This window comes from Mus caroli, chromosome 4, assembly GCF_900094665.2.
Source record: "Mus caroli chromosome 4, CAROLI_EIJ_v1.1, whole genome shotgun sequence".
Classification (NCBI taxonomy): Eukaryota; Metazoa; Chordata; class Mammalia; order Rodentia; family Muridae; genus Mus; species Mus caroli.
Window position 1 is genome coordinate 10,373,866 of NC_034573.1, and position 12,889 is coordinate 10,386,754.

A 12,889-nucleotide genomic window follows, 5' to 3' on the forward strand; every position below is an offset into this window, starting at 1 on the left:
CTCACCCTAGTTGCCTGGAAGTCAGTCTTCCACTAGCAGCATTTGGATGAAGATATAGAACTCTCAGCTCCTCCTGCACCATGCCTGCCTGGATACTGCCATGCTCCAACCTTGATGATAATGGACTGAACCTCTGAACCTGTAAGCCAGCCCCAATTAAATGTTACTTTTTATAAGACTTGCCTTGGTCCTGGTGTCTGTTCACAGCAGTAAAACCCTAACTAAGACAGATAATAATCAGGTATGACACTGGAATCCTGTGACATAGTCTCAGTTTTCAATCAACTGCAGTCTGCCAAGGGTATCAGAGTCTTGAAAGGCCTTTGCAATAACTATTGATAAGGGTGTGTAGGGACAAGAGCTTTTAAGTTTGCCAGCTAAGGCTGGGTCACCAGGGAAGCAGCAGAGTCCAGGAGCAATACACTTGATGCTCAGACTACATCAAAACTACATGGCTGTTTGTGGCACTCAAACTTTTCTCCAACAAGAGAAAGACCTATAGGTGTGTTGAGCATGTTGTGGTTGTTGTGACAAAATACTAGAGGGAAACAACCCAAAACAGAAAAAGTTTATTGTGTTCTCATGGCTTCAAGGGCTTCAAGCCATGGCTGTGCTGAGAGTACAGCAAAGCAAATCACTTCATGTCATGGTGGCAAGAAAATTGAGACAAAATGACCTCTGATGGCTTTTTGTCTTTCTTCACCTGGTCACTATCCTTGGGGACTCACCTTACAACCAGTGTAGGTCTCTCAGAAAAGAGCATGACAGTCACCCCCAAGCTATCCATTACTGAGCTCTGGTTTCTCAGAGGTGAGTGACTCAGGAGCAAGAATGAGCTTTCAAAAAGACCCATGGTGTTTCTGTGCCTTTCTCTGCATAAATGGTGCCAAGATGGTCAAGTCATTATCAATTGGTCTCTGCATCCCTCATCCACTCAGCCTTGTGCTGCTGTGGTAAGAGTCACAGAAACAACATAAAGGTAGTAAGCACCAGCATCTGCCCAAGAGTTTCATAGCACAACAGGTCAAAAGAGGAAACAGAGGCCACAGCATTTCAATAGGACAAGTTCAGTCTAGAGCAGATCAGAGGCCACTCATGAGATTCCTCACTTACCCTGGAGAAAGGGAGGATTCGAGAACACTTACACAGGTTTCTCTAGAGTGTAAGTGCATCAAATATTTCTGCTAGTCAAAACACACTTTCTCATTGTTTACTGTTATCTAATCTGCTCTGTTCCCAGAGATATCTTACTAATGTAATCCTCCCCATGACTTAATCTATTTACAAGGCAAATTGTGAGAGGTTTTGGCATTAAAGTGGATACCACTGAGAGACCACTGTGTGTTTATGTATCACACATTTAATGCTGGATTTTCATGCACATGATACAACATCATATCTCTCAATGAGCTTTGCCTTTAAAGTCAACCCACGATTTAAAGTGGGCATCCTCGATCCACTCAAATTGAAATCTTTTAAACTACATATTCATCAACATAAGATAAAATTCTGTATTCATGCCTTTATTGGAACTGTGAAGATATAACTGGGTGTATACAAGTCTCAAATGGTTAAGTGTATTTCCTGCCGATGAAAGTATTAGAGTATATTTGGTAGCATGTGCTCAAGCCAAAGAAGAAAATATCTGGTCAGACTGCTACTTACCCAATCGATTTTATCCACATTCCAGTATTTTTTTAAATCCCGGAACTGTATTAACATTCCCTTCAGGCCCACAACAATAATACTTGCAAGAACGCACTGCAAAGGAAGGATAAGTTGGGGGAAAGTAAGACAAACATTTTAATGTGAATTTAAAAGCATCAAGATATTGTTGGTTGTTTTTCAAGCAAATTGTTGAAAAAAGCTGTCACAAATTAGATTAAAGTAATATTTGTTTAAAATTAGCTTATTTTGTACTTTTGGGATGCAAGATCAATTTTAGCAAATCAGAGGACAAAACAGATGCAAGTCTAAAAAAGAGAAAAAAAAGAGAAAGAAAGTAAATTATGAGGCTGAATGTCCTAAGACTGAACATCCTTTTTATTAGGATCACTGTATTTTATTTGAAAGGTGTTTGTTATAGAAATTATGCATTCAATTTATATATGTTAATAGCTGTCCTAATATTAGACACCTTTTTCATAGATACTTAGACCCTTGAGAAATGAACTTGAGTATTAGTCAATCATCTTATAAAAATGCTGACTCTCCCTTGGAAAGCTAGGAACCAGAGAACCAGAGGCAAAGACCAGGATGGTAGCTGGGGTCATGGGGAACCCTGGTTAAGAAGGGGTAGGTGAAGCACAGGTACTAGTGCTAAGTCCCACTCCGTAAGAGACATGTGCATGCTGTGACAATGGATTTTGTTGTCTACTCCCTTTCTTCAACCCACACTTTCTGCAAAATTCTTTGAAAGCTTCTTTTTCATTGCTAGGGATCAAAGTATGCAAGTCATTCATGCTCAGCTCATTTTACCATGGAGCTACGTATGCCCCAGTCCCCAAAGCACACTTTTCATAAGAGAATTTCTAGTTCCCCTGATGAGCCAGAAGATTGTCACCACTTCCTTCCCTTTCTCTCCCATCCTTCCTTCTACTCAATATTCACTTATACAAAATGTTTTTCAGATTTAAGATTATTGAATTTATTGTTCTAAGGTGTTTTATGTGCAATGATTATGATTCAAAGTCAAGAAGTATATCATAAAAAGCACTACTATACCATGGGCAGCCAGTACAGCAGAGGTCCTATTGCATAGATGACAATAAGGACGAAAATGCAAGATATTAGACAAGCCACCTGTAAAACACAAGACAGACAAAAGAGAAAGCCTTGAACTCTATTGTTATTTCAAAGCTATGGGAACAGGGGCAAGAAAAAAACATTAGCATATCATTGTTAAATTGCATGGTCTGTCCTTAGCTGTGTTTTGCAGTGACAAATGTAACAGTTGACAAACTGGTACAACCAAAATGAAGTTAATGATGAGACAATTACAAATGCACAGTACAGTACACGCACATGCACTCATACTCACAAACAGGGCACCATTTATTGGCACAACACAGTGAAGCAAAGGCTGGTTGCCAGTGAGAATTAGACCTTGGTGGAAAATTCTATAGCCTGATTCCACTCCTCACTTCCCAGAGGGCCATGTGGATAACAAGAGGGGAATTTGCAGCCTGGGGTTTTTCTCTGCTAGTGAGATATTTGCACCAAAGCTCCTCCCACCCCCACCTCCTCTGAACTTCCTCACAAGGAACTCTAGCAACAACGTGCTTGGATGGGGTAGCAGGCACAGTTTCTCTGCCAGTACAAGAGACTTAATCTTACTAATCCCAGGAAGACTTTAGTGTGATGTTCCTTCTCACTGAGCCTGCTGACAAACCACCTGACTTCCAGAGCAATGACGGAGAACCTGATTTCACAGAAGCAGAAGTCTGATTCTTTTAAAACATTTGACCAAATTCACAGGTCCTCAAATACATCTGAAATATCACTATGAAGAATTCAAAGGGAACCTTGTTGTATTGGAATGGCTTGAATTTTAAATATAAAACTAAATTCAGAATCCGATAAGAACAACTGAAGGCCTCAGACATTGCTGCTGCTACTTTGAAACCAGCTTGGCCATCTCACATGGAGTAATGCACACACTCACTGTAGATCTAGAAGAATGCATAGGTTATGGAACACCCTCCAAACATCAGTCGGAAAGTACACGTGTGGAAGTCAAAGCCATTGGTGATAAGAGAAACTAGACACAAATCATACAGTTCTGAATCTATAACAATTTCTAAAAGAGAAACATTATAGGTTGACAGGGGATGGAAGTAGGCACTGAAAACTGAATATAATTAGACATGTGGAAATACCCATTTTGAAATGACAGAAATATTTTATATTCTGATTTTTTTTTTGGTTATACAAAATATACTTTTCTTGATACAATGACTTTTACCCCAAAAATGTTGTGGCATTTACTAGAGTTAGTAAACCAATATAAACCTGACTTGACAGAGAGATATTGGAACTGAATCTGTAACAGCTGCTTGCTTGCATGCATGTGAACACACCCAGAGGCAACCAGCATGGACACTTGTCTTGAACTTGATGCCTCTGAAGGACATACTTGTGGATGGGGCGGGGGGAGGAGGGAGGACGGTACTGAAAAATAGCAAATGACTCAGCTTATCAGACATGCTCACAGACTAGAATAGCTACGGTTAATAGCAATGGACAGAAAAAAATACACTAACTGCTAAGTTTTACTTCAAGTTAAAAAAAAAAAAGTCAAAAGTCAATGACATCAGTGACGTTTGTCCTCCCTCCCTGTGGGTCTTTTTAAATCCAATACATACTATGTGCCTGCGAGCAGGTCAGTCCTAGGAGATGAAATGAATTCAGTGTGAAGTCACCATTCCTAAGAAGGCTCTAAGGCATAGAGAGACTAGTTCATCCAAGGTCATGCCTGAGAGATTGTAGACATTTGGAGCAGCATGAAGCCAGGACTGGATCCAGAGCCACACAATTTTGAGGATTTTTTGTTTGTTTGTTTTTAGTTTATTGGTTAATTTATTTCACTTTCTTTGAATTGCCTTCTCATTCAGTTCAACATGTATGTATTAGCCACTCAAAATTATATGGTGATTTGGAGAACATTAAACCCTTATTGTTTTAAATCTTGATTTATTTGTTATATGTATAGCTGTTCATCTGGGTATGTGTCTCTTCAGTATGTGCCTGGTACTCCTGAAGGCCAGAAGAGGGTGTCATGTCTCCTGGAACTGGAGTTACAGGAAGTTGCTATTTTGTGCATGTCAGGAATTAAAACTTTAACCCCCTGGAAGAGCAACCAGTGTTCAAAGTTGCTGAGCCATTTCTCCAGCCCAATCTCCTTATTTCTAAGCAAATGTTTAATTTAGCATAAGCCTATGTGTTTGGAAAAGTTTTCTAACTTCTGTCAAGAATCACTGGTGGTGGGAAAATGTTGATTGAATTGGAAGAAAGGGACAGTGCTCAGTGGCAGGACCCTGGGCAGAGTGGGGGAAATAGCAATCTCGCTCTTTCCCTGTCTGTCTCTCTGTCTCCTTCTTGTCTATCTACAGGACCATCTTGTTGTGTCACCATCTTGTTTTTAATAGTCTTAAATACTGAGAATAAGTCTAACGACTATAAGCCTACTACATAAACGGTGAAGTTTCCAAAGATTTGTTTACTTTTCAAGTTTTGTTTTACTTATTAATAATGTGTCCTTTTCTTTGACTTGAATTGAAGCAGGGTGTGTATTACTTTTCTAACCGACGATATCATCTCTGATTTAATGTGGCACATTTGGTTCTCAGCACTGGCAATAGAGATTTTGTGCACACATGGTTGGTTTAATTTGGCATCTCTCAGCGTGAGGCAGTTCAACAAGTTAGAGATTTTCAAAGCTCCTTTTTAAAGTTCCTGGATAGATTACAGCCTACTAAGACTGCTATAAAACACTACTCAGCAACTAAATATTAGTAAGTAATGTGCAACTCCCTTAGGCTCTTCACTAATAATAGTTGATTTGCTTCCACGTCAGAAAACAAACAGAGCATAAGTAAGCTGGCAGTGCATTTTAGAAAGCGGTTATAAATGCTGAAGGCAAGTGTGCACATCCTTACCATCCATGGGGCAACCAGAGCCTGTGCATTTTCCTCTTTAATACTTTCCATGTCATGTTGACTAAATGCTTCAGGACAATTTTTGGCTTAAAACTTTAGGCAGTCACATCTAACAGTTAAGTCTGCATAAAAGTTAATGAAATCTCAATTTTTCATGTTTTATTACAAGGTTATGTGCATATATAGGTATGTGTATATGTGTGAATATTACATAAATTCCCTTTCAAAGACACACAGGAAATGATGTCAGTAGAACAGTTATATACTGCACATTCCATACAAAGATGACCAGTGCGGGCATTAGAGTCCTCCATAATCATGCAATACTTAGTTGGAAAGAGAGGGAGATCCCAATTGTTAGCTTCCTAAGCAGGGGTCAAATAAGGTCCAGATTTATGAAAGGTAGTGGAATTGTTTTGATGATGATGATGATGATGATGATGGGAGGAGGAGGAAAAGGAGGAGGAGAGGAAGATAGGAAAGGGCAGTGAGAAAGAATGAAAGGAAGGTGATAGGGCAAGAGAGCTAAATTAAGAAGGCCTTGAAGACACCTATGGTCACTTGATCTTTGACAAGGGAGCAAAAACCATCCAGTGGGAAAAAGACAGCATTTTCAACAAATGGTGCTGGCTCAACTGGTAGTTATCATGTAGAAAAATTCAATTTAATCCACTCTTATCTCCTTGTACAAAGCTCAAGTCTAAGTGGATCAAGGAACTCCACATAAAATCAGAGATATTGAAACGTATAGAGGAAAAAGTGGGGAAAAGTCTCAAAGATATGGGCACAGGGGAAAAATTCCTGAATAGAACAGCAATGGCTATGCTATAGGATCAAGAATCAACAAATGGGACCTTATAAAATTGCAAAGCTTCTGTAGGCAAAAGACACTGTCAATAAGACAAAAAGGCCACCAACAGATTGGGAAAGGATCTTTACCAATCCTAAATCTAATACGGGACTAATATTCAGCATATACAAAGAACTCAAGAAGCTGGACTCCAGAAAATCAAATGACCCCATTAAAAAATGGGGCTTGGAGTTAAACAAACAATTCGCACCTTAGGAATACCGAATGGCTGACAAGAACCTGAAAAAATGTTCAACATCCTTATTCATCAGGGAAATGCAAAGCAAAACAACCCTGAGATTCCACCTCACACCAGTCAGAATGGCTAAGATGCTGGTGACAGCAGATGCTGGTGAGGTTGTGGAGAAAGAGGAACACTCCTCCATTGTTGGTGGGATTGCAAGCTTGTACAACCGCTCTGGAAATCAGTCTGGCAGTCAGTTCCTCAGAAAATTGGACATAGTACTACCAGAAGATTCAGCAATATCTCTTCTGGGCATATACCCAGAAGATATTCCAACTTGTAATAAGAACGCATGCTCCACTATGTTCATAGCAGCCTTATTTATAATAGCCAGAAGCTGAAAAGAACCCAGATGTCCCTCAACAGAGGAATGAATACAGAAAATGTGGTACATTTACACTATGGAGTACTACTCAGCTATTAAAAACAATGAATTTATGAAATTCTTAGGCAAATGGATGGGTCTGGAGGATATATCATCCTGAGTGAGGTAACCCAATCACAAAAGAACACACATGCTATGCACTCACTGATAAGTGGATATTAGCCCAGAAACTTAGAATGATCAAGATACAATTTGCAAAACACATGAAACTCAAGAATAAGGAAGACCAAAGTGTGTGTATTTCGTTCACTCTTAGAATAGGGAACAAAAGACCCATGGAAGGAGTTACAGAGACAAAGTTCGGAGCTGAGATGAAAGGAATGACCATCCAGAAACTGCCCCACCCAGGGATACATACCATATGCAACCACCAAACCCAGACACTATTGCATATGCCAGCAAGATTTTGCTGACAAGACCCTGATATACCTATCTCTTGTCAGGCTATGCCAGTGCCTGGCAAATACAGAAGTGGATGCTCATAGTCATCTATTGGATGGAACACAGGGCCTCCAATGAAGGAGCAAGAGAAAGTACTCAAGGAGCTAAAGGGGTCTGCAACCCTATAGGAAGAACAACAATATGAACTAACAAGTACCCCCAGAGCTTGTTTCTCTAGCTACATATGTAGCAGAGGATGGCCTAGTTGGCCATCAATGGGGGGAGAGGCCTTTGGTCTTGTGAAGATTATATGCCCCAGTACAGGGGAAGGCCAGGGCCAGGAAGTGGGAGTTGGTGGGTTGGGGAGCAGGGTAGTGGGTGTATAGGGGAATTTCAGAGAGGAACGGAAACTAGGAATGGGGATAGCATTTGAAATGTAAATGAAGAAAATATCTAATTAAAAAAAAAAGAAGGTCTTGAAGAGAATGCAAGCAATGAGCCAGCTTCCGGAAGAATCAAAAGAATATAGTTTTGCAAATTGGAGCCCAGAGGCAATCTTAGCGTTGCAGCAGAGCATGCCAGCTGCTGTTCTCAGTTGTGGCTGTGCTGCCTCTGCAGCAGATGCTGGCTGGCATCCCTAGTGGTTCTGTGATCCTCCTGAAGTCCCTGAAAACCATTGATGTATCTCCTCTGTTGCAAGTGAAGAGAAGCGTGCAGGGGAGGGAGCCAAGGGACAGGGAGCTCATGCACAGAGCTAACATTCCTTCTGGCTCAGAAACCAGGGAAGTAAGAAACAGGGTTCACTTGTCCTGTTTGTCTGGCTCTCTGAAAGGCTGTGGACCTCACATGTAAAGGAGAACACAGCTTAGAGCATCGCCACGTGTGTCTATGACCAGAGCACTTGCTAGTGATGATCAGACTGTTGCTATTCCTGTTGAAGCATTGAATTCGTTTTTATGAGACACTGGAGGTCTTTTTATTCCATTCACTCATATACAATAGTCCTAGAGTCTCTGCCCCATAATCATCACGAAAGGCTCCTAAGTTCTTGAAATGTGACTAGTCCGTATTAGGATTAATCCGCACATGTAAAATACATACCAGACTCCTAAGTTTTATTGAGGGGGAAAATATATTTTAAAACTGTATATACTTCTCTAATCCATGTTGAAATTATAATTATTTTATCCTATCAGGTAAGTTAAATGTATTAAAATCAGTTTTAATAGGTTTTCATTTTTAAAGATGGGGCCACCAGATAACTTAAATTACTTACTTAGGTAAATCATACTATATTTCTTTCAAACAGCACTTCTATAAAGTATGTCACCAAATGCCTGATTTTAAAAAAGATTTTTTTCAACAATAAACGTTAGTATAATACATTTAAAATTTATTAACTCTAATAAAAATTGCTCGATGAACAAAAGCCAAATCTCTGGCATAATGGCAGCAAAACTGGTAAATTGTATCCTACATCATTCCTAGCCATTTTTCTTTCTTGTTCACTGTGTTTATGCACAGAGATATAGTATCTATGACATGCCAGGTCCCTGGCTAAATGAACACCAAGGACACAATGCAGCAGATGGAAGCTGTGCTCTGCAGGGTCTTTAATTCCAGTCTAGAAAGAAGATATCAATCCTACAGTCACATTAGTGAGCACAAAATGTCAACGGTGCACAAAATGTGAAGAGAAGACCCACAGCCCACAAGCCTTAGTGATGGCTGCAGAAGAGAAGAAAGCAGTCAAGAGGGAACAAGAAGGCATGGCAGAGAGAGGAGCCTAGCGGACAGAGAAGAGTGTTGTACTGGGAAGCTGAATATGAGGTAGAACCCAGGCCAGTGGGGTTTAGAGAGATGCCTCCACAGTTAAGGGCTCCAGCTGCTACTCTGCGAGCTGAGTTCAGTTCCCAACACCCACAGCAAGTGGCTTACCACTGCCTGTAACTCTAGCGTCAAGACATTCAACACCATGTTTCTGGCCTCGGCAGACACTGCATGGGTGTGCACATTGCACAATGAATGACACATGCTTAATAAATAAAACTATCATGAAATCTTAAGAAGGAAGGGACACGGGAACAAGGGAAAGACTGTTTAGGGTAAATAAATTTCTGACCTAAGCAAAGTCTTTTTTGGGACTGAAGGAAGAAATAAGATGCTGTTGTCTGTGGAGCTGGGATTGAACCCTGGCATGGCAGATGAGTGTGTTATTATCACTTAGCTACCCCTCTAGCCTTAAATAGATAACTACTACACAAAAATATCGCAGCGCAGTATTCCAGTGAGAATACTGAAGCTGTTGCAGGCAGTAAAGTAATTAATAAAGGTAATGTGCTTATCATTTGGGCTTTGATGAGTTGTAATTAGCTAAAAAGTTGAAGGGCTTTTATGCGTTCCAAGTTAATTTAGTGGGTATGCATTCCAGTGCCTAGGGGAGGCAGAGACGTTGAAGAGCCTGCGCTTTGAAATCATGAAGTGTGAAAGGGGTTTTTTACAAGTACCCTAGATAGAGCCAAACTTTGAAAATATGCTTAGCACTCTCTTCAAGTCAGCTACTATACCTATGTATACTTAGTGGTAGCAGCATAAAAGGTCTGAAATGGATAGCAAAGCATCCTCAATTTGAGCATGCACATGAGTTCAGATTCTCTTCCTGTGCAGTTGGACAAGAGTGGTTAAGAAATAGAGCCCTCACCTCAGAAAGGAGGGTACCCTCAGAATATTCTGCGGGCAGCTGTTAGTGTTTTTGCTAGATTCTAAGTTCACTTCTTGTAAAGTTTGATGAAGAGAATACCATGCAAGTGGGAGAAATCTTTATAAAGCAAAAGTGTTTAGAGGTGTCCTCTTCTGACAATCATTCAAACATGTGACCCCAGAACAAAGACAGAGCATCCTGTATCCCCACTCTAGTAAATGATGTTATTGGCCCACTAAGATTTCATACTTAGGACAAATTTTCTGAAGTGTTCTTTCTCTGAAACCGTCACTGTTGAAAGTTACAAAGACTGATCAGAGAATTTTCTTATCACTTATGCAGTGATTAAAAATGCATGCAATGCGCCTAAGGCCAGAGATGACACACATCAAGGTGGATACACATCACAGTGGCTACACCTCAGGGCGGCATTTCAGCCTCTCTGTCTCTAAGACAAGTGACAATATCATATCAGGTTTCTCAAGCACCTGCAGCAAGTCTGAGGGCCAACTAGGATGGGCAAACCATCCCAAGAGAAAGCTGTCCCAGGCACACAAACATCTTTGCTTTAAAACATTAACAGCAGAAACCTGGTAAACTCAATTATAATCACTGGCATTTCAAAAGTGGATTCTGACTTCTTATGTGTTTCACTAGCTGAGCGTGTGACAATTCATCTAACCTTTATACAATTGTAGCTCTGCTCTGTCAGCTGAGTCCACTTAAACCTGAGGAGTTTCTGGTGCAGTCACCCATTCCTACATGAAGGAACCAGAGTGCAAGTCCAGCTTCCAGAACCTTCCCTTGACATATTTCATTCATTCAGCCTAAAAATGGAAACAACCTAACATACTCACTTTTTAAAGAGAGGCCTGTGGAAAATCTATAGCAACCTAGAATGCTACAGGAAGGAGTCGAAAGAGAAAATGATTGCAACCATTTAAGAGTAAATTACAAAAAAGGTTTGTGCCAACCAAGAGACACTATGAACCTGGATTTAAAAATCACTAAACTTCATAGAAACCCATCAAAGTATGTGATGTCATGAATCTGAGCTTACATAAGAATTTAGTTTCTTAAACAAGTTATAGTAATTATTTGTTAAATTGTAATATATTCAAATTTGATTTCGCAATTTTTTTTCTCTGTGCTGTGGTGCATGGCAATGGTTCTCAACCTGTGGGTCGCAACGCCATGGGGAGAGTTGGAAAGACCTTTCCACAGGAGTTGCCTAAGACCACTGAAAAACTCAGATATTTACATTATGATTCATAACAGTAGCAAAATTACAGTTTTGAAGTAACAACGAAATTATTTTAGAGTGGGGGGTCATCACAACATGAGGAAATGTATTAAAGGGTCACAGCATCAGGTAGGTTGAGAATCACTGGTGTATAGCATCAGTTTTATTCAATACTTAGTGTTTTTCTGTATTTATCTTGAATCTTTCCCATAAGGTCACAAAACCTACACTTTTCTCATGAGTTGTTCTACAACTTAAAAACTATATTAGTAGCATGTAAAACTGTTTATTGATTTTCATCCAATTCTTATTATCTAATAATGGTTAGCTGTGATTGTTAATTTCTTATGATATACATCAATTTCTTTGATGGGTCACTGGTTATAAGTACAAATCACTCAGAATTTAAACCTCAGCTTTGCCATCCCCAAGCTGTGACATGGGATTGTACTACAGTTCTGGGCATTCCATTCTGCAAAGAAGCTCCTAAAGTCAGAAAGTAAACAACTCAAAGTAGCTTCAGGAACTCCCTAACCTGACCAGATGCACTAGGATCTCCCAAGAGTACACAATAAAGACTACGGAATCATTACAGATAAGCCAAGCTGCAAAGAGTACCCTCAAGCCAGAGCAGCTGCCCAGAAGGAACCAGCTGGCTACCTGCAGAAGTTTAGACCAACTGGGGCAGCTGATACTCTCCAGCCTGCTGAGCAGCCTGAAGACTGCGCACTATGTTCCAAGTTCCCAGATTTTGTCAACTGTCACCCATCCTGGGGTGCGCTTTGATGGTGTATCTTTCTTTGAGTTATTTCTGCTCCTGTAAGCAATCCTTCACCCATATTCCTGTAAGTAACTTCAATAAAACTCATTGGTTCCCTAAGTTGGACTTTGGTATCATCTGTATTATACATCCATAAAATCTGTTGTGGGATCCCTATCTTGGCTGAGTAGATATGTGTTTTGGGTCTCCCCAGGAAAAGTTTCATAACACAACACCTGGGCCAATTTCTTTCATCAACTTTGTCACATAGAAACTGAGAACATCTATTTTACATCTTTCAGTGAGTTGCCTAAAGTTTGAGTTCATTTATGTAAGAAGACACACAATGCCTGACACGTAATATGATGATATTGTTTCCACTTCCATCTATATCATCCTACCCTTACACAGAAGGATGATGCCCAGTATATATCAGGCTTGCAAGAAATGTGAATCCATTGGAGTTTCTAAAAAAAATATATAAAACTATTGTTCCTTTAACCTCAAATATTGGCATATATAGAATATATATTTGGCACATATGCTCACTGCTATACATAGAAATGTTCTTTTCAAGATATATTCTGCCTAGGCTTGGTTTTATTTTATGACAAGGAAGTGAAAGACAGACAGACAGAGAGAGAGAGAGAGAGAGAGAGAGAGAGAGA

The 12,889-nt window shown here is 40.0% G+C and overlaps 1 protein-coding gene across 8 annotated transcripts in view; it reads right to left on the reverse strand.

The window, feature by feature from the left end:
• The window catches only part of Slc26a7 (solute carrier family 26 member 7), a 121,699-nt gene that overhangs the window by 32,323 nt on the left and 76,487 nt on the right, over window positions 1-12,889 (reverse strand). For 7 of the 8 annotated variants that reach the window (XR_003836456.1, XM_029476360.1, XM_029476359.1 and 4 more), the window contains exons 10-11: window positions 2,725-2,802; window positions 1,666-1,761 (exon numbers count right to left, since the gene is read on the reverse strand). Coding sequence is in view for 7 of the 8 variants with exons in the window: in XM_029476360.1 (XP_029332220.1) it covers window positions 1,666-1,761; window positions 2,725-2,802 (174 nt within the window). In the remaining variant the exon portion in view is untranslated. The remainder of the gene's footprint in view (window positions 1-1,665; window positions 1,762-2,724; window positions 2,803-12,889) is intronic. The other variant, XM_029476362.1, reaches the window with a different exon arrangement.